This window comes from Oncorhynchus masou, chromosome 28, assembly GCF_036934945.1.
Source record: "Oncorhynchus masou masou isolate Uvic2021 chromosome 28, UVic_Omas_1.1, whole genome shotgun sequence".
NCBI classification, from domain to species: domain Eukaryota; kingdom Metazoa; phylum Chordata; class Actinopteri; order Salmoniformes; family Salmonidae; genus Oncorhynchus; species Oncorhynchus masou.
This window is the reverse complement of record NC_088239.1, coordinates 80416792-80437834: the sequence shown is the minus strand read 5'-3', so window position 1 is coordinate 80437834 and position 21043 is coordinate 80416792. Positions and strand designations below refer to the sequence as shown.

The 21043-nt window shown below is 43.0% G+C and overlaps 1 protein-coding gene across 3 annotated transcripts; it reads right to left on the bottom strand.

The window, feature by feature from the left end:
- Positions 1–1445: 1445 nt before the first annotated feature.
- On the bottom strand, positions 1446–13436 carry LOC135518388 (NLR family CARD domain-containing protein 3-like). Of its 3 annotated transcripts, none has more exons than XM_064943552.1 (9): positions 13353–13436; positions 9036–9336; positions 8890–8910; positions 6796–8545; positions 4517–4690; positions 3904–4071; positions 3063–3236; positions 2842–2879; positions 1446–2599 (listed from the first exon to the last, which is right to left on the bottom strand). In XM_064943552.1, the coding sequence occupies exons 2-9, from the start codon at positions 9325–9327 to the stop codon at positions 2043–2045; spliced, it is 3174 nt and encodes a 1057-aa protein (XP_064799624.1). In that variant the 5' UTR covers positions 9328–9336; positions 13353–13436; the 3' UTR covers positions 1446–2042. The 3 variants fall into 3 exon arrangements, with proteins under 3 accessions (XP_064799624.1, XP_064799625.1, XP_064799626.1); XM_064943553.1 differs by having other exon boundaries at positions 13334–13411; XM_064943554.1 differs by lacking the exon at positions 4517–4690.
- Between the last annotated feature and the right edge of the window lie 7607 nt (positions 13437–21043).

Here is a 21043-nt window from a genome sequence, read left to right as displayed (position 1 = left end):
CCCCCACTACATGATGCTGCCAACCCTGTGCTTCACGGTTGGGATAGTATTCTTTGGCTTGCAAGCCTCCCCTTTTCCCTCCAAAAATAATGATGGTCATTATGGCCAAACAGTTCTATTTTTGTTTCATCACACCAGAGGACATTTTTCCAAAAAAGTACGATCTTTGTCCGCATGTGCAGTTGCAAACCATAGTCTGGCTTTTTTATGGCGGTTTTAGAGCAGTGGCTTCTTCCTTGCTGAGCGGCCTTTCGGGTTGTCGATATAGAACTCGTTTTACTGTGGATATAGATCCTTTTGTAGCTGTTTATTCCAGCATCTTCACAAGGTCCTTTGCTGTTGTTCTGGAATTGATTTGCACTTTTCGCACCAAAGTACGTTCATCTCTAGGAGACAGAACGCGTCTCCTTCCTGAGCGGTATGACGGTTGCGTGGTCCCTTGGTGTTTATACTTGCGCACTATTGTTTATACAGTTGAACGTGGTAACTTATTTGTTTACCTTTTGTTTACCTTCTTTGGCTAACCTAGACGTTTGGAAATTGCTCCCAAGGATGAACCAGATTTGTGGAGGTCTACAATATTTTTCTGAGGTCTTGACTGATTTCTTTTGATTTTCCCATGATGTCAAGTGAAGAGGCACTGAGTTTGAAGGTCGGCCTTGAAATACATCCACAGATACACCTCCAATTGACTCAAATCATGCCAATTAGCCTATCAGAAGCTTCTATAGGCATGTCATAATTTTCTTGATTTTTCCAAGCTGTTTAAAGGCACAGTCAACTTAGTGTATGTAAACTTCTGACCCACTGGAATTGTGATACAGTGAATTATAAGTGAAATAATCTGTCTGTAAACAATTGTTGGAAACATTACTTGGAAACAAAAACTAGCAAAAATGACCCCAGCCATTGTCTCATTGGTTGCTGTAGCTTCACTCACAGTCGATCTACAAACGCAGCCTATTAGCTATCAGCACCGGGATTAAAAAGGTATTTTATGAACAAAAGGTAAACAAATAATTTGCTTCACAGAAAATGTCCTGCAATTATACACATTTTGCCATTACTTATGCCAGTGAGAGTGAGATGAACTAACTAAATCAATGGGGGCCCCCTGGAGGTCAGGGCCCCTGGGCACATGCCCTCTGTGCCCGGTCGGAAATTCAGCCATGATTACTACAAGTTTAGATAGCTGGCTATACTAACTAGACTACTTTACCAATCTAAAATGTTTAGGCATGGCATGGGCTAATTATTAAGTGAATGTCTGTGAGTGACATACAACAAGAGGAAAACTGCTGCAACCAATTTACCAAATTGCACCTTTTGTATTCTACTATTCAAACACTCAACAGTAAGTTGAGGCCCAGACTGAATCCCCCCACCCCCCCACCCCCATTTTTAAAAATGATATACAGTACCAGTCCAAAATTTGGACACATCTACTCATTCAAGGGTTTTTCTTTATTTGTAATATTTTCTACATTGTAGAATAATAGTGAAAACATTAAAACTATGAAATAACACATATGGAATCATGTAGTAAGCAAAAAAATATTTTATATTCTTCAAAGTAGCCACCCTTTGCCTTGATGACAGCTTTGCAGACGCTTGGCATTCTCTCAACCAGCTTCATGAGGTAGTCACCTGGAATGCGTTTCAATTAACAGGTGTGCCTTGTTAAAAGTACATTTTGGGAATTTATTTCCTTCTTAATGCGTTTGAGCCAATCAGTTGTGTTGTGACTAGGTAGGGTTTGGTATAGCTCTAGATAGCTCTATTTGGTAAAAGACCAAGTTCATATTATGGCAAGAACAGCTCAAATAGGCAAAGAGAAACGACAGTCCATCATTACTTTAAGACATGAAGGTCAGTCAATCCGGAACATTTCAAGAACTTTGAAAGTTTCTTCAAGTGCAGTTGCAAAAACCTTGAATATGATGTATTTTATACTGCAGGCGCAACAGCACAAATGAATTCAAACACAACACTACTCATCTAATTACCTGTAGGATTGGTTACAGTGGGAAAACATGACATTGTTATGGTTGAGTTGCTTTGAAGTCTTTGGTATCTACATCACACAGGGTCACTGAAGAGTCAAACTTAACCCCAACCCCTGGGTAGAGGGGCTCAGTGAATGTGGTATTGAATGAGTGCAGGTGGGTCAGTGTGTCAGAGGAGACATTGTAGAAGGACAGAATGCCAGCCTGCCAGTCCAGATAGACTCCTACTCTGTTGGAGTGGGAGGAGGAAACAGATATGTCTGTGTTTTCATTATTGTGCCAGGCAGTGTAACTGTTACCGCAGCAGTCCAGACTCCAGGACGTGTCATTGGCTCCTAGCCGTCTCCTTCCCGTCTGGTATAATATTCTATATGTCACCGCTATAAGAGCCCAATCCCCACTCCACTCTACCTCCCAGTAACAGCGTCCAGTCAGACCCTCTCTACACAGCACCTGGGGCCATTTGTCATATCTCCCTGGTTGGTCAGGATACGGCTGCTTCTCTTTCACCTGTGTCACCTTCCTGTTCTCCTCAGACAGAGAGAGGTATCTGTGTGCTGTGTTCGGATTCAGTGTGAGATCACAGCCGTACACTGAGGGAGATAAGGACAGGAACATCATGATACAGTTATGTATTGGTGATGTAATTGGTGTATTGCATTAAATGTTGTTTTTTTTCCCCATTATCTTACGTCAGGGCAACACTTGCCTACTACACTTACAGTCTCGTATCTTGGTTGAGGTAATTTTTTTTACCGTAGGAGTGACACCATCTGACGTAAGACAATGGTGTTTTTGATAATATGTGCAGAAAAAAAACAGAATAATAACCCACGTCTTCTAAACAACCAGCCCTCTCCCCCAGGGTGAACACTGTAAGCAAAAACATCAAGTAAGCAACAAAAAAACACAAATATTGCTGTAAACAATTTTCGAAAATTATACCTACTATTCTAACTCTCAACAGTAAGTTGAGACCCCATGACTAAGTTCCTCTATCACAAGTAATATTTGTATTTATCCTTTATTTGACAGATTTACAGATTCAGTTCTCACATGACAGTTTGTAGTTTGTACATGGTATCCTCCAGTCCAGAGGAGAGCAGGCTCACTCCTGAGTCTCCTGGGTGATTGTAGCTCAGGTCCAGCTCTCTCAGATGAAAAGGGTTTGACCTCAGAGCTGAAGCCAGAGATGCACAGCCTTCCTTCGTGACTCCACAGAATGACAACCTGTGGAAATAGTTTAATTCTATCTGATATCAAGTGTTTGGTAACAGTTGTCAGCTCGGGGATTCGATATCTGTAGTAACACTTCGTATTACAACGTAACGTATTGTTACATTGTTACATAACATATTGTTACATTGTTGTTACATTATAAAAATGAAGATTTTTATATTCACATAACGATGAATTGACTGTTCTTAGTCCACGTTAAAAACGTTAAAACACTCAACTCCATTGCCAAACAATTCCTAATTGCTGCGCTTCGATGATTGCTGTGCTTCCTTTTCTTACCTGTCACATCAGTAGTTACGGTGTTACTACACATGTTGGGTGTTTTTATTTGATTTTTTATTTCACCTTTATTTAACTAGGCAAGTCAGTTAAGAACAAATTCTTATTTACAATGACGGCCTAGGAACAGTTGGGTTAACTGCCTTGTTCAGGGACAGAACGGAAGATTTGTACCTTGTCAGCTTGGGGATTCGATCTAGCAACCTTTCGGTTACTAGTCACTGCTTACTGTTACTAAAGTTTCTAGTGAGTGGAAGGCAACAGCCCATTATGATGGCTTCCTAAACGAGATGATGCTCAGTTATCAAGCCCAAATGTTTAAGCACATTCCTTAAACATTGATCATCATGCTTAAATATCTCCATTAGCCCAAACTGACCTCAGTGTCTCCAGTTTACAGTGTGGACTCGCAAGTCCAGCAGAGAGCAGCTTCATTCCTGAATCCTGCAGCTTGTTGTCACTCAGGTCCAGCACTCTCAGGTGTGAAGACGTGAGGGCTGAAGACAACATTTTACAGCTTATCTCTGTGAGTTGACATCCATTCAGACTAGATACGAAACAAGAGTAAATACAAATAAATACTCAGAAAACGGTGATGCTAATGAAGAACAGCAGACCTGGAGAAAGGCTGGAGATGACCTGTGGAACAAGTCTTGAATGGAAGTACAATTATTTAGAATGATTGTGATCATATTAGTCTGTTTTCTGATATACAATCTCCCAGATTCAATGCAGTCAGTGGTATAAAAAACAAAATGGTGGGTAAATGCTGATCTCTGTTCTAGGGGAATAAAGCAATGCTCCCTACAGTTTTCTGTGATAGGTGGGTAAATTATTATGGGGAAAAAGTGTGTAAACAGCCTTTATGTACTTTTACTTCCATCACACCACTGATTCTAACATCTGGTCTCAATATCTAGTAGGCTACAATGTGAAGCACAGTCCTCACACAAGATCATCATGCTTAAATATCTCCTTTAACCCAAACTGACCTCAGGGTCTCAAGTTTACAATGTGAACTCTCCAGTGCAGCAGAGAGTAGCATCACTCCTGAATCCTGCAGCTTGTTTTTACTCAGGTCCAGCTCTCTCATGTGACAAGTGTTTGAGCTGAGAACTGAGGCCAATGCTTCACAGCATTTCTCTGTGAGGTTACATCCATTCAGCCTAATGAAGAAAACAATCCAACATACAAACAAATGAAAGTTTAGGAAAGGATTGTTCTTTATTTGTACTATTTTCTATATTGTAGAATAATACTGAAGACATCAAAACTATGAAATAAGACATGGAATCATGTAGTAACCAAAAAAATGTTAAACAAATCCAAATATATTTTATATTTGAGATTCTTCATAGTAGCACCCTTTGCCTTGATGACAGCTTTGCACACTCTTGGCATTCTCTCAACCAGCTTCATGAGGTAGTCACTTGGAATGCATTTCAGGATAATTTGTGGAATTTCTTTCCTTCTTAATGTGTTTGAGCCAATCATTTGTGTTGTGACAAGGTAGGGGTGATATACAGAAGATAACCATATTTGGTAAAATACCAAGTCCATATTATGCAAGAACGGCTCAAATAAGCAAATAGAAACGACATTCCATCATTACTTTAAGATATGAAGGTCAGTCAATCTGGAAAATTTCAAGAACTTTAAAAGTTTATTCAAGTGCAGTCGCAAAAAAACATTCAGCGCTATGATGAAACTGGCTCTCATGAGGACCACCACAGGAGAGGACCCAGTTACCTCTGCTGCAGAGGATAAGTTCATTAGAGTTTTCAGCCTCAGAAATTGCAGCTTAAATAAATGCTTCACAGAGTTCAAGTAACAGACACATCTCAACATTAACTGTTCAGAAGAGACTGCATGAATCAGGTCTTTGAGGTCAAATTGCTGGAAAGAAACCATTACTAATGGACACCAATAAGAAGAAGACACTTGCTTGGGCCAAGAAATACGGGCAATGGACATTAGACCAGTGGAAATCTGTCCAAATTTGAGATTTTTGTTTCCAACCACCGTGTCTTTGTGAGATGCAGAGTAGGTGAATGGATGATCTCCGCATGTGTAGTTCACACTGTGAAGCATGGAGGAGGAGGTGTGATGGTGTGGGGTTGCCTTGATGGTGACACTGTCTGTAATTTATTTACAGAATTCAAGGCACACTTGAACAAAAGGACAATGACCCAACACACCTCCAGGCTGTGTAAGGGCTGTTTGACCAAGAAGGAGAGTGATGGAGTGCTGCAACAGATGACCTGACCTCCACAATCACCTGACCTCAACCCAATTGAGATGGTTTGGGATGAGTTGGACTACAGAGTGAAGGAAAAGCAGCCAACAAGTCCTCAGAATATGTGAGAACTCCTTCGAGACAGTTGGAAAAGCATTCCAGGTGAAGCTGGTTAAGAGAATACCAAGAGAGTGCAAAGAAGAAAACAACACATTGTAAACTTGAGACCCTGAGGTCAGTTTGGGCTAAAGGGGATATTTAAGCATGATGATCTTGTGTGAGGAATGTGCTTCACATTGTAGCCTACTAGATATTGAGACCAGACGTTAGAATCAGTGGTGTGATGGAAGCTGTCATCAAGGCAAATGGTGACTACTTTGAAGAATCTTAAATATAAAATATATTTTCATTTGTTTAACACTTTTTTGGTTAATACATGATTCCATATGTGTTATTTCATAGTTTTGATGTCTTCACTAATATTCTACAATGTAGAAAATAGTACAAATAAAGAAAAAACCTGGAGTATATCCAAACGTTTGACTGATACTGTATATACATGCACATTGAACTGAAATTCACTTAATTGTAACAGAAATCCAGTTATGGATGGGGGCTTGAAAATGTTTACCACTCTCAAATTCATAGACGGAGCTCATAGATCCATGAGATCAAAATCATAATTTTAACCATGTTTTTTAAGTGATACAGTTTACAATTACATTGTTTTCAAACAATGGAGTAAAACAAGTTTATATGTTGGGTTCTGATGGGATAAGAACTAAGCTCATGAGCCATTTATAAGTTATATTCTTCAAGAATATACGGTATAATATACGGTATATGACTAATACAAAATTCCAAAAATAGATGTACCAATCCTGGATTGCCCCTTTAAAGGATCTCCTTTGGGGTTCTTAAATTATTCATCCATTATCATTAAAAGGCTTTATTAATTACAATGACTTATTAGTTGTTGAATTTCTGAATACATTTCCATTTAATATTGAGCACGACGTTAATACAGGAACTCACAGAGCTATTCTGGACGCTTTGACCACTGGCAACAACCTCAGAAGACCCTCCTCTGATCTGGAGTATTTCTTCAGGTCAAACACATCCAGGTCCTCTTCTGAAGTCAGCAACACGAACACCAGAGCTGACCACTGTGCAGGTGAAAGTTCGGCCTCTGAAAGACTTCCTGAGCTCAGGTAGGTTTGGATCTCCTCCACCAGAGAATGGTCATTCAACTCATTCAGACAGTGAAACAGATTAATGCATCTCTCTGGAGAGGGATTCTTCCTGATCTTCTTCTTGATGTATTCAATTATGTTCTCATTGGTCTGTGAGCTTCTTCCTGTCTGGTTCAGTAGGCCTTGTAGGAGAGTCTGATTTGACTCCAGTGAGAGGCCGAGAAGGAAGCGGAGGAAAAGGTCCAGGTGTCCATTCTCACTCTGTAAGGCCTGATCTACTGCACTCTTGTATAAGTCAATCATAGGGTGTTGGTGTTTCCGCCATTTCAAAAGTTTGACGAGGGTGTTCTGTTTGACCAGTGGGTTCTCATTGCAGTTTATGAATGTGAAAAACACGTATACAGCAGCAAGAAACTCCTGGATGCTCAGATGCACAAAGCTGAACATAGTTTTCTGACACGTCCTTCCCTCCATCTTAAAGATCTCCGTGCATAAACCTGAGTACACTGATGCTTCTGTGACATCAATGCCACACTCTCTCAGGTCTTCCTTGTAGAAGATCAGATGTCCCTTCTCCAGCTGACGGAATGCCAGCTCTCCAAGTTTAAGGACTATGCTGTCACTTCCTGTGGAATTTTCTGCTTCTCTCATTCTGTCTATCTGAAAGATCAGGAAATGTATGTTCATCTCAGTCAGAGTCTTAGGTATCTTTCTTCTATCTGCTTCACCCAACAGTTTCTCTAGAACAGTGGCTGATATCCAACAGAACACTGGTATGTGGCAAATGATGTGTAGGCTCCTCGATGACTTCATGTGTGTGATAATTCTGCTGGCCAGGTTGTCATCACTGATTTTTTTCCTGAAGTACTCGTCCTTCTGTGGGTCATTGAACCCTCGTACCTCTGTCCACTGCTGGATGTATTTTCGAGGGATCTTATAGGCTGCTGCAGGCCTGGAGGTTATCCAGATGAGAGCAGAAGGCAGAAGCTCACCTGTGATCAGGTTTGTGATCAATTTGTCCAGAGAGGCTGGCTTTGTTTCATCTGTCAGGACCTTATTGTTGAAGTCTAGACGGAGTCGACACTCGTCCAGACCGTCAAATATGAACAGAACTTTAGACTTGTTCCTTAGATTCTTGATTGGTTCCATGTCAGGGAAGAATTGATGAAGCAGTTCAATCAGACTGCAGTCGTCGTCCCCTATATTAGCGTTGATTTGGCGAAAGGAAAGTGGAAAGATGAAACCAATGTCCTGGTTCTCCTTTTCTTCTGCCCAGTCTAGAATAAACTTCTGAATAGAGACAGTCTTTCCTACACCGGCAATGCCCTGAGTTAGAACTGTTCTGATTGGCTTCTTTTGATCGGACTGTTGTTTGAAAATGTTTCTGACTTCAACAGTGGTCTCTCCTGTGACTGGTGTTCTGATGTTCAGATGTATGACCTCATGCTCATCTCTGACCCCTCCCCAGGCCCCCTCAAACACATGGAGCTCAGTGAAGATCTGATTTAGATAGATAAAATCCCCTTCCTTTGACGTCCCCTCATATATGCAGCCGTACTTCTTCTTGAGATAGCATTTCAGTTTGTCTTCGACTGCAAGGAAAAAAACAAAGCTTACTTTTATTACGGTCATGATAACTTTATGTGCTTGTGTCTGGATTGGATCAGTCCGAGTGCAATAACTAGAGCCTGTCCAGCGGATACAACTGGCTGCAATATGACGTCATCATGATGTCTTTTGGCTAGGTTGTAAAAGGTTTAGCCAAATGCTTTCTAGAAACCAGACAATTTTCAGTTTTTATGAAGAGATAACCAAAATATGACGTCTTTCTCATGACGTTTTCATAAATGTATTACCTGCACTTCTCAGCCCCCCAAAAAACAGTTTATAACATCACTTTGTTCCAACGGGTGTTTTCTTGATTCATTAAGCTTACCTCTAGAACCAAAGGAGCACTCTGGGGAAACAAAGAAAAATACTGTTTTGTTCTATTGTCCTCTTACTAGTTCCTCCTTTATGTTACCTGCTATGCAAAAAGCAGTGATCTCTTATCTGCTTTGTGTTGTTTTACAGTCCACTAACCTGCTGGTTCTGTTGTCTCAACCTCATCGTACTCATTCTTTAGAGTTTTAGCCAGTTGGTTCTGGCTCATTTTCCTCAGGATCTCCAGTGAGATCTTCACAGTTCCCTCGGGACCGTAGGTCTCCACCATCTTCTTTATAGTGTCCAGTCTGTCAGTGTTCTCCAGCTGGCTCACTGGGATGTGAGGAAAGCCTTTCGCCAGGTCCTGGGTCAGGTGCCATTTAAATGTCTTAAATCCTGCTTCAACCAACTCCTCCAGAGTGGCCAGCAGCAGCACAGGAACAGGAGCCATTGCATATCACTGAGAAAAGGAAGTTAGTTGTGATCGTAACTATTTTCTCGCAACAAAGGAATCAGAAGGAAGCTCTAAGTTCCCATCAGCACAAAGTCTGATGACATTTTGACTGAATATACGACAGGGTCTGGCTGGAAATGGTGGAAGGCTAGAACACTGTGTTGCTGTGACTGGGAAGAGACTGTTAATGGAGGGCTAGAACACTGTGTTGCTGTGACTGGGAAGAGACTAGAACACTGTGTTGCTGTGACTGGGAAGAGACTGTTAATGGAGGGCTAGAACACTGTGTTGCTGTTGACTGTTAATGTAGAACACTGTGTTGCTGTGGGAAGAGACTGTTAATGGAGGGCTAGAACACTGTGTTGCTGTGACTGGAGGGGAAGAGACTGTTAATGGAGGGCTAGAACACTGCTGTTGACTGTGACTGGGAAGAGACTGTTAATGGAGGGCTAGAACACTGTGTTGCTGTGACTGGGAAGAGACTGTTAATGGAGGGCTAGAACACTGTGTTGCTGTGACTGGGAAGAGACTGTTAATGGAGGGCTAGAACACTGTGTTGCTGTGACTGGGAAGAGACTGTTAATGGAGGGCTAGAACACTGTGTTGCTGTGACTGGGAAGAGACTGTTAATGGAGGGCTAGAACACTGTGTTGCTGTGACTGGGAAGAGACTGTTAATGGAGGGCTAGAACACTGTGTTGCTGTGACTGAGAAGAGACTGTTAATGGAGGGCTAGAACACTGTGTTGCTGTGACTGTTAAGAAAGATAACAATGGAGGGCTAGAACACTGTGTTGCTGTGACTGGGAAGAGACTGTTAATGGATAGAACAATCATAAACAATAGTCATGATAATATTTTTTTTAAACCACCCAATCAACAGACCCAATCAACAGAATCAAAAACACTATGGGACAGGTTCCCTGGCCCAGGTTGACTCCAATGCTTCCCACGGTTGTGTCAAGTTGTCTGGATGCCCTTTGGGTGGTGGACCATTCTTGATACACACGGGAAACGGTTGAGTGTGAAAAACCCAGCAGCGTTGCAGTTCTTATAATATAATAATAATATATCCCAATTTACTAGACAGGCTTTTGTCCAAAGCTGGATGCCCTTTTGGTGGACCATTCTTGATACACACGGCGGTTGAGGGACCAGTTCTTATAATATATAATTTACATATGGGCTTTTGGCCCAGTCGGCTGGGACCACTACTTTTCATATGGGTGGCCCCCGAACCACGCTTGGCGTTGCAAGTGCCATGCTCTACCGACTGAGCCACACAGGACCTGACAGTTCTTAAATATTTTGTCTGACCCATTCAACCTCTAAATGGCACACATACACAATCCATGTTTCAATTGTCTCAAGGCTTAAAAATCCTTCCTTAATCTGTCTCCTCCCCTTCATCTACACTGATTGAAGTGGATTTAACATGTGACATCAATAATGGATCAAAGCCTTCACCAGGATTCACCTGGTCAGTCTATGTTTATTTTATTTATTTTTTATTTTGCCTTTATTAAACCAGGTAGGCTAGTTGAAAACAAGTTCTCATTTGCAACTGCGACCTGGCCAAGATAAAGCAAAGCAGTTCGACACATACAACAACACAGAGTTACAAATGAAATAAACAAACATACAATCAATAATACAGTAGAAAAGTCTATATACAGTGAGTGCAAATGAGGTAGGATAAGAGAGGTAAAGGCAATAAATAAGCCATGGTGGCAAAGTACTTACAATATAGCAATTAAACACTGGAATGGTAGGATGTGCAGAAGATGAATGTGCAAGTTGAGATACTGGGGTGCAAAGGAGCAAAATAAATTAATACAGTATGGGGATGAGGTAGATTGGATTGGCTATTTACAGATGAGCTATGTACAGGTGCAGTGATTTGTGAGCTGCTCTGACAGCTGGTGCTTAAAGCTAGTGAGGGAGGTAAGAGTCTCCAGCTTCAGAGATTTTTGCAGTCCGTTCCAGTCATTGGCAGCAGAGAACTGGAAGGGGAGGCAGCCAAAGGAAGAATTGGCTTTGGGGGTAACCAGTGAGGAATACCTGCTGGAGCGCGTGCTACGGGTGGGTGCTGCTATGGTGACCAGTGAGCTGAGATAAGGCGGGGCTTTACCTAGCAGAGACTTGTAGATGACCTGGAGCCAGTGGGTTTGGCGACGAGTATGAAGCGAGGGCCAGCCAACGAGAGCTTACAGGTCGCAATGGTGGGTAGTATATGGGGCTTTGGTGACCAAACGGATGGCACTGTGATAGACTGAATCCAATTTGTTGAGTAGAGTGTTGGAGGCTATTTTGTAAATGACATCGCCGAAGTCGAGGATCGGTAGGATGGTCCGTTTTATGAGGGTATGTTTGGCAGCATAAGTGAAGGATGCTTTGTTGCGAAATAGGAAGCCGATTCTAGATTTAATTTTGGGATTGGAGATGTTTAATGTGAGTCTGGAAGGACAATTTACAGTCTAACCAGACACCTAGGTATTTGTTGTTGTCCACATATTCTAAGTCAGAACTGACCAGAGTAGTGATGCTGGATAGGCGGGCAGGTGCTGGCAGCGATCGGTTGAAGAGCATGCATTTAGTTTAACTTGAATTTAAGAGCAGTTGGAGGCCACGGAAGGAGAGTTGTATGGCATTGAAGCTCATCTGGAGGTTAGTTAACACAGTGTCCAACGAAGGGCCAGAGGTATACAGAATGGTGTCGTCTGCGTAGAGGTGAATCAAAGAATCACCAGCAGTGAGAGAAGAGAGTCGGCCCGAGAATTGAACCCTGTGGCACCCCCATAGAGACTGCCAGAGTTCCGGACAACAGGCCCTCCGATTTGACATACTGAACTCTATCGGAGAAGTAGTTGGTGAGGAAATCATTTGAGAAACCAAGGCTGTTGAGTCTGCCAATAAGAATGTTGTGATTGACAGAGTCGAAAGCCTTCGCCAAGTCGATGAATACGGCTGCACAGTAATGTCTCTTATTGATGGCGGTTATGCACCCATGACCAGCTCTGAAACCAGATTGCATAGTGGAAAAGGTACGGTGAGACTCGAAATGGTCGGTAATCTGTTTGTTAACTTTGCTTTCAAAGACCTTAGAAAGGCAGGGTAGAATAGATATACAGTAGGTCTGTAGCAGTTTGGGTCTAGAGTGTCTCCCCTTTTGAAGATGGGGATGACCGCGGCAGCTTTCCAATCTATGGGAATCTCAGAAGATATGAAAGAGAGGTTGAACAGGCTAGTAATAGGGGTTGCAATCATTTCGGCAGATCATTTTAGAAAGAGAGTGTCCAGATTGTCTAGCCCGGCTGTTTTGTAGGGGTCAAGATTTTAGTAGAAGGGTTCCGGATATTGTAGCCGAGAAGTGGGCTTCAGGAGTAGCCCAGGAGCCAAAGCCGGGAGATTGGTCTTGCATGGGCTAGCCCCAGGCTAGTTGGTGCTTTCTCCATGATGGAAATGTTAGCCAGGAGTAGTCAACCCGGGTTGCGGTTAGCTAGCTGCCATGATCCAGGTGAAAGGGTTCAGAGTTTGCGGTAGGAATCCGGGGATATGGAGAGAAAAATAGGTCCGTTATGCTCTGATTTGAAACGCGCTGTACGAACTGGCGAGAGCTTTCCGAGCTAAAGGTTAGCTGATGACCGCTAGCAGTGGTTAGCTGACTGATAGCTGATAGCTGGTAGCTAGTTAGCTAGCTAGCTTCAGTTGAGGTATTCTAGTTCGGAGGTAAATAGAAATACTTTAGAAAAAAACAGATCCACACCACATTGTGTGAGGTGGGTTGCAGGAGAGTATTTTGAAGTTGAGGTTTAGGAAAAATATTAAAAAGAATGCAAAGAAAAATATCTAAAAAGATATATACATGGGACGAGACAAGACAAGGACAAAGACGTCTGACTGCTACACCATCTTGGATTTTATGCCATGGAAAGAGCAGGTGTCCTTAATGTGCTGTAATGAACAACACATTGTATAATGAACATTTAAAAAACATAGACTTACAGTTTCTCTTCCATCCTACCTTAATCATTGAAGCAATTGACTGGTCTCTTCTGTCACACAGAAGCGCAGAACGGCTAGATCATACTGAACGGATACACAATGAGGAAACACTGAAACAGGAAGGTATGTAGAAATCAAGTTTCAAGTGACTCAGATAAACAGCGATTACATATCTCAAATCTATGTTGTATAGATCTCAGAGTTGGGGTCAATTCCACAAATTCAATTCACTTTCCTTGTAAATTCCATCAATTAAATTTAAATTCCAGGTCAATCTTCAGAGCCAGCAGGAGGCTCCAACCCTCCAAGAGCATTTGAAAAGACCACATACTCACTCAACTTCATTGACTCACAGCAGCTATGATGTTCAAGGTATCAACTTACAATGATCTTGGTCAATAGATGCTGCACACCAAGTTTCGGGAAAGGTTTCGGTCTCAGAGGATAAAAAAAAAAGTTTAGCTAAATACTTTCTCTGACCAGAAAACCAAAATATGACGTATTATTATCTCATAATATCTCATAACGTATTATCTGGACTTCTCAAAAGTTGCACAACATTTTCAAAATGGCGGATTATCCATCATGGCGAGGTCAGAGGCAAATGCGGCATTGGACCAGTTTGAGGAGTTCACCCTGGAGTCTAGGACCCTGGCTGCCGGCGCGGGATGGAACAACAGGGCCCTGATTGACCATTACTGCTGCAGTCTGCGCGAGGACGTCCGTCGGGAGCTGGCCTGCAGAGACACCACCCTCACGTTTGACCAACTGGTGGACCTGACCATCCGGCTGGACAACCTGCTGGCTACTCGCGGACGTTCAGATCGGGGTCTGGTGGTTCCATCCTCCTGCACCCCCTCTCCGATACCCATGGAGCTGGGAGGGGCTGAGCGCAGGGAGACCGGAGGGGGTTCCCGCTCGTGCACCATCTGTGGCCGTAGAGGTCACACTGCCGGTCGGTGCCGGGTTGGTTCCTCTGGGAATCGAGTCACCCCAGGTGAGCCGGCACCATTCTCAACCAGAGCCCTCTGTTGCACAAATGTTTGTGTCTGTCACGTTCCCTGAGCATAAGGCGCTCGTCAATTCAGGCGCGGCTGGGAATTTTATTGATATCGCTTTAGCCTATAGTTTAGGGATCCCCATAGTTTCCGTGGATGTGCCCTTCCCATTCATGCCTTAGATAGTCAACCATTAGGGTCAGGGTTGATGAGGGAGGTCACCGCGCCTTTGGGCATGGTGACGCAGGGGTTCATACGGAGAGAATTAGTCTCTTCCTTATTTACTCTCCTGCGTTTCCCGGGGTGCTGGGCCTACCCTGGTTAGCTTGTCATAACCCCACTGTTTCTTGGCTACAGAGGGCTCTCACGGGGTGGTCTTGAGAATGCTCAGGTAGGTGTTTAGGGGTTTCCGTTGGTGCTACTACGGTGGAGAGTCCAGACCAGGTCTCCACCGTGTGCATTCCCCCTGAATATGCCGATTTGGCTCTCGCCTTCTCCAAAAAGAAGGTGACTCAATTACCACTTCATCGACGGGGAGATTGTGCGATAGTTCTCCTGGTAGACGCTGCACTTCCCAGAAGTCACGTGTATCCCCTCTCACAGGCGGAGACGGAGGCTATGGAGACATATGTCTCTGAATCCCTGCGTCAGGGGTACATTCAGTCCTCCACTTCACCCGCCTCCTCGAGTTTATTTTTTGTGAAGAAGAAGGAGGGAGGTCTGCGCCCGTGTATTGACCTTCGGAATCAGATCACTGTGCGGTATAGTTACCCGCTACCGATCATAGCCACAGCTATAGAGTCAATGCACGGGACGTGCTTCTACACCAAATTAGATCTCAGGAGCGCTTACAACCTGGTGCGTATCCGAGAGGGAGACGAGTGGAAGATGGCTTTCAGTACCACCTATGAGTACCTCGTCATGCCGTACAGGATGATGAATGCGCCATCAGTCTTCCAAGACTTTGTAGACGAGATTTTCAGGGACCTGCACGGGCAGGGTGTAGTGGTGTATATTGATGACATTTTTATATACTCCGCTATACTAGCTGTGCATGTGTCCCTAGTGCGCAGAGTGCTTGGTCGCCTGTTGGCCAGAAAGTTGGCGCAGACCGTCACCGCAGTGAGGCCCCAGTGTGGACCGAGTCTGGCTCTTGACCCAAAACCTGCCCCTTCGGCTGCCCTGTCGGAAGCTGGGTCCGCGGTTTGTGGGGCCATTTAAAGTTCTGAGGAGAGTGAACAAGGTTTGTTAAAGGTTACAGCTTCCCCCCTATTACCGCATTAACCCCCGTTCCATGTGTCTCTCCTCAGGCCGGTGGCTCCAGGAGTCTGAGGTGCGGGAGGTTCCTCCACCCCCTCTGGACATTGAGGGGGCCCTGGCTTACTCCGTTCGTTCCATACAGGATTTGAGATGTCGGGCGAGGGGCCTTCAGTACCTTGTGGACTGGGAGGGGTATGGTCCGGCGGAGAGATGCTGGGTTCCGGTGGAGGACGTGATGGATCCTTCAATGCTGCGAGAGTTCCACCGTCTCCATCCGGATCGCCATGCGCCTCACCCTCCAGGTCGTCCCCGAGGTCAGTGTCGATGCGCTGCTGGAGCCGCACGTTGACGGGGGGGTACTATTTTAGAATAAGACTGTAATATAACAAAATGTGGAAAAAGTCTCCGGATTTTGGAAATTCTCCCACGATCCCATTTTCATATCAGGCGGCCGCAAATGGGACCGTGACCCCTAGTTTGGGAACCACTGCTTTAATCCTTTTCCCATAAAATAAAAAAAAACATGCTAGAACTGATGCCCATCAAGAACCAAAGGTGACAAAAATGCACTGAAAAACGTTTAAACCTACTTTGCACGCACTAGAGCGCATTAGATAAATTAGATGGAAGAGGTGCTTTTAACTCCACCCTAATCTCGACTTTGCTTATGTAAAACCGTATCAAACCAGTTAAAATTTGAAATGGAGTTTATGGAACTCCGTCACATGCTTCTGTTTCACACACTGAAACTGACATTAAATGTGTAGAATGATACATTTGCATGTAGCTGGCAAACGGATTTAATAAATAGCCTACAACTTCAGTTTATTGCTGTTGTAGCCTTGTCTTATTATGCAATTATTAATAGCCATGTTTAGTTAATTCAATTGAACGCTATCAATTGTGATCATGGTCACAGCTCTATCGCAATTGCCGACCAGCTATTGCTAGAATGCATTAGATTGACCGTAACTGTCAATCAGATTAGGCTACAGGTTTAAAAAAAAAGAAAAACTGTTTAAAAACTCTGTTAATTTCCATATTATTCATTTTTGATTGAAATTATGACCCCATCCTCAGTAGCCTATTCCAGTAGGATATTGGACAACACAAGCCCTTCTTACCTCGATAACGCCTCGCTATTTAGATTGAATAAATTAGTCTGTCAATATGAACTATGCAAACTGCAAAATCGTTCATGTTAATTACATCTTGCCTAGGCTACTGGAGGCTATCTGTGGCTATAGGCTATAGGCTCCCTGCATCTAGCTCAATAAACCATGGCAAAGTTGAATTACAATCATAAACTGAGGTTTTATTCAGTAGTTTAGGCCTATTGAAATGACAAGTCAATCACGCAAATAGGCCTAACTATTTGCCTTATTCCTTTGTAACAGTTTGTATAACATCTGGCACAGAATGAGACACTATTGCCAGAAATAACATTCGTTCTTTTAAATCCGTAAAAGTGTTTCTTGCGCTGAGATTTCGTAAATCCTCTGTCCCAACTGTCATCACTCAAACTCAGTTGATGGATTTATCTATTGTTTTGCACATGCGCAAAGGGGATTTATTTTAAATCCAAGCAGTCAAACGAGTCAAATCGACAGCCATTGATGCAATATTATCTGTCGAGTTTAATAAAGGCGAATTATATTTTTTGCGACATTTGCAAATGTATTTAATACGTCATGTTAGCTCGCAAAAATTATTATTTTGATGAAAAACCGAATATTGCTGTCACATTATTTGATGCGTTTAATTTGAAAAAGGAAATCCTGCAGCATTTTGAATTGTCTCTCCCAAAATATATCATTCTAACAAATCATTTAGAATAGCAACTGTTGGGGTGGAAGGGAAGTTGTATTTTTACCATAGCACACTGTCTAAACATGACAATATGACATTCAATTGCAGCATTGCAGTTTCCGAACAGAGTACATGATGTACTTTGGGCCCAGGCAAAGGTACAACACTGTTCTCTGGTGGTTGATGTATGTTATTGAACTAGATCGGCTGACAGTCAGCCTGAGACCTATGAAGCTAATCCAGTTTCCAGGCTACTGAACCATATTTATTCAATTATTTGTCATAATCTTAAATTATCGTTACTCATTGTGTATTTATTCCTTGTGTTATTATTTTTCCATATTTTTCTCTCTGCAATGTTTGGAAGGGCCAGTAATTAGGCATTTCACTGTTAGTCTCCACCTGTTGTTTACGAAGCATGTGACAAATGACATTTTATTAGATTTTAGATGGTAATTTATTGGAATCACCTCATTTAAAAAAACCTCTCTCATAATGAAAACACGTAGAGGTGCAGTGCAATTCGTACCTTACCTTTCCAATCAAAAGTGCTGACCCTGAACTTGATTGTAAACTTAAAAGTGGGACCAATGAGATTGCTTTCAAGCTTTTGATAATGTGCATGTTTTTAACAATAATAGTAACTAAACAACGAAACTTAAACCAGTAGCACAACCAGTGTATTTTTGAGGCAATCATTGGTATTGCTCACAGGGTAAGAAACCTACTGGGATACAGTTTACAACTCTTGGTGCCAAACTACAAAACCCACCGCTATGACCATTTGATTATGATTTAAGGCAAACTGGGGAAACTCGTAAATACATCCTGCCTCGAGTGTTTTGATCACATAGTGGAAATCTGTTTTGAATCGAAATTCTAATGCTTGATACCTGGTCTCAATCAAGCGCACTCACTTGGTATTTTAATCAAAATAAAGAGCAAGCTAAAAAGTAATAAGTCATCACTGTTTTCTTAAACAAAGGCTTTGCTATCATTTCATAAGCATCATTTAGAGACGTCGGTAAAACTTGGCTTTAATCAACAACATCCCATACAATTAAGATCAATCTGCTTCTGCTTCCATTCATGTTCACTTTAGAGATGTCATTCTAGGACTTTCTACCCTGAGTTCTCATTGAATAGAAATCCAGTCCCACAAATGTTATTTACTATAATACACTTTCTAAACGAAGTGCTTGGCTGTGTGTTGCTGTCACGACTTCCGCGGAAGTTGGTCCCTCGCCTTGTTCGGGTGGCGTTCGGGTGGCGCCTTGTTCGGGTGGCGTATATATGTTTTTTTAATAATCCATTATTTAGTATTCTGATCCTTCATGGGATGTGAACTGACTAAATTGCATTCTATGATACTGTGTTTTGGATACAGGGAAACGTTCAATAGGTTCTGGAACGTTAAATTGAACGGAAGCGGTGCTGTACCACAGAGTTCTGGGCTTGTTCGACATTGCAGCTGACAGTGCAGGCGACTGCTGACTGACTGTTCTACAGATCACCATGAATAACTACTCATTGGAACAGGACTAATGAAGATAATTTAATGTAGTTAGGCTGTGACTAGCCTCACATTGCAGTGCAGTAGGTATGTGCATGTACGTTAGAAGTTGGATGCGATCCGCCAACACAATCCCAGAAACGAAGATTACTCATTATTATTTGTAGATCAGTCAGTCAACATTTACCCATAATGCATCATGGATTTGATGCTCTCGAACACAGCCTTTGCCTTTGTCTACTGGTGGATTTGGTTCCCGAGTGGCGCAGCAGTCTAAGGCACTGCATCTCAGTGCTAGAGGCGTCACCACAGATCCTGGTTCGATTCCAGGCTGTATCACAACCGGCCATGATTGGGAGTCCCTGAGGGCAGCGCACAATTGGCACAATTGACTGGTTTTGAGGGTGACCAGAGAGATACACCTGCTGGAGCGCGTGCTACAGGTGAGTGCTGCTATGGTGACCAGCGAGCTGAGATAAGGGAGGACTTTACCTAGCAGGGTCTTGTAGATGACCTGGAGCCAGTGGGTTTGGCAACGAGTATGAAGCAAGGGCCAGCCAACGAGAGCATACAGGTCGCAGTGGTGGGTAGTATATGGGGCTTTGGTGACAAAACAGATGGCACTGTGATAGACTGCATCCAATTTATTGAGTAGGGTGTTGGAGGCTATTTTGTAAATGACATCGCCGAAGACGAGGATGGTCGAGGATGTCGTGGATGGTCAGTTTTACGAGGGTATGTTTGGCAGCATGAGTGAAGGATGCTTTGTTTGCGAAATAGGAAGTCAATTCTAGATTTAACTTTGGATTGGAGATGTTTGATGTGAGTCTGGGAGGAGAGTTTACAGTCTAACCAGACACCTAGGTATTTGAAGTTGTCCACATATTCTAAGTCAGAACCGTCCAGAGTAGTGAAGCTGGACGGGCGGGCAGCTGTGGGCAGCGATCGTTGAAGTGCATGCATTTAGTTCTACTTGTATTTAAGAGCAGTTGGAGGCCACGGAAGGAGAGTTGTATAGCATTGAAGCTCGTCTGAAGGGTTGTTAACACAGTGTCCAAAGAAGGGCCAGAGGTATACAGAATGGTGTCATCTGCATAGAGGTGGATCAGAAACTCACCAGCAGCAAGAGTGACATCATTGATGTATACAGAGAAGAGAGTCGGTTCCAGAATTGAACCCTGTGGCACCCCCATAAAGGCTGCCAGAGGCCCGGACAACAGGCCCTCCAATTTGACACTATCAGATAAGTAGTTGGTGAACCAGGTGAGGCAATCATTTGAGAAACCAAGGCTATCGAGTCTGCCGATGAGGATGTGGTGATTGACAGAGTCGAAAGCCTTGGCCAGGTCAATGAATACAGCTGCACAGTATTGTTTCTTATCGATGGTGGTTAAGATATCGTTTAGGACCTTGAGCGTGGCTCAGGTGCTCCCATGACCAGCTCTGAAACCAGATTGCATAGCGGAGAAGGTGCGGTGGGATTTGAAATGATCGGTAATCTGTTTGTTGACTTGGCTTTCGAAGACCTTAGAAGGGTAGGATAGATATAGGTCTGTAGCAGTTTGGGTCAAGAGAGTCCCCCCCTTTGAAGAGGGGGATGACCTCAGCTGCTTTCCAATCTTTGGGAATCTCAGACGACACGAAAGAGAGGTTGAACAGGCTAGTAATAGGGGTAAAATAAAAACAATATGCACATTTTCCCACCAGAGACATTTCCATCAAATTGACATGTTGTGGGTAAAATACTATGCGTGATGAAGTAGTGCACATAACAATAACTTCTGCGATTAAATTTCCATGTAATAGAAAGAAAATACAAGTTAAATGTGTTTCCATTGCATTTTCAACTCTACTGGTGGTTTTGTCTCCAATTTTTTTGTTCTAAAGTGAATGTGTGTAAGGATCCTGTGTTTGTAGCTGGTGTAGAGAGTCAGGCGCAGGACAGCAGATATGAGTAACCAATGTATTGTACTCAAAACGACAAATTTACAAAGTAATTCACCAGAATAAGACCCTCAATATTTAGTGGAAAGGAGCACAAAGCGCATCACAGTGCACTTTCATCAACCTGTGAAGGTCATCATCATTTAAAGGTGCAATATGCAGAAATCGCTCCTCCATTTCCTGGTT

Coding starts and splice junctions, on each gene's coding strand:
- LOC135518388 (XM_064943552.1), bottom strand. CDS start 9,327: ATGGCTCCTGTTCCTGTGCTGCTGCTGGCCACTCTGGAGGAGTTGGTT. Junction 4,072..4,516: donor TGTAAACTTGAGACCCTGAG/GTCAGTTTGGGT, acceptor TTTCGTATCTAG/TCTGAATGGATGTCAACTCA. Junction 2,880..3,062: donor TACAAACTACAAACTGTCAT/GTGAGAACTGAA, acceptor TTTTGCTTACAG/TGTTCACCCTGGGGGAGAGG.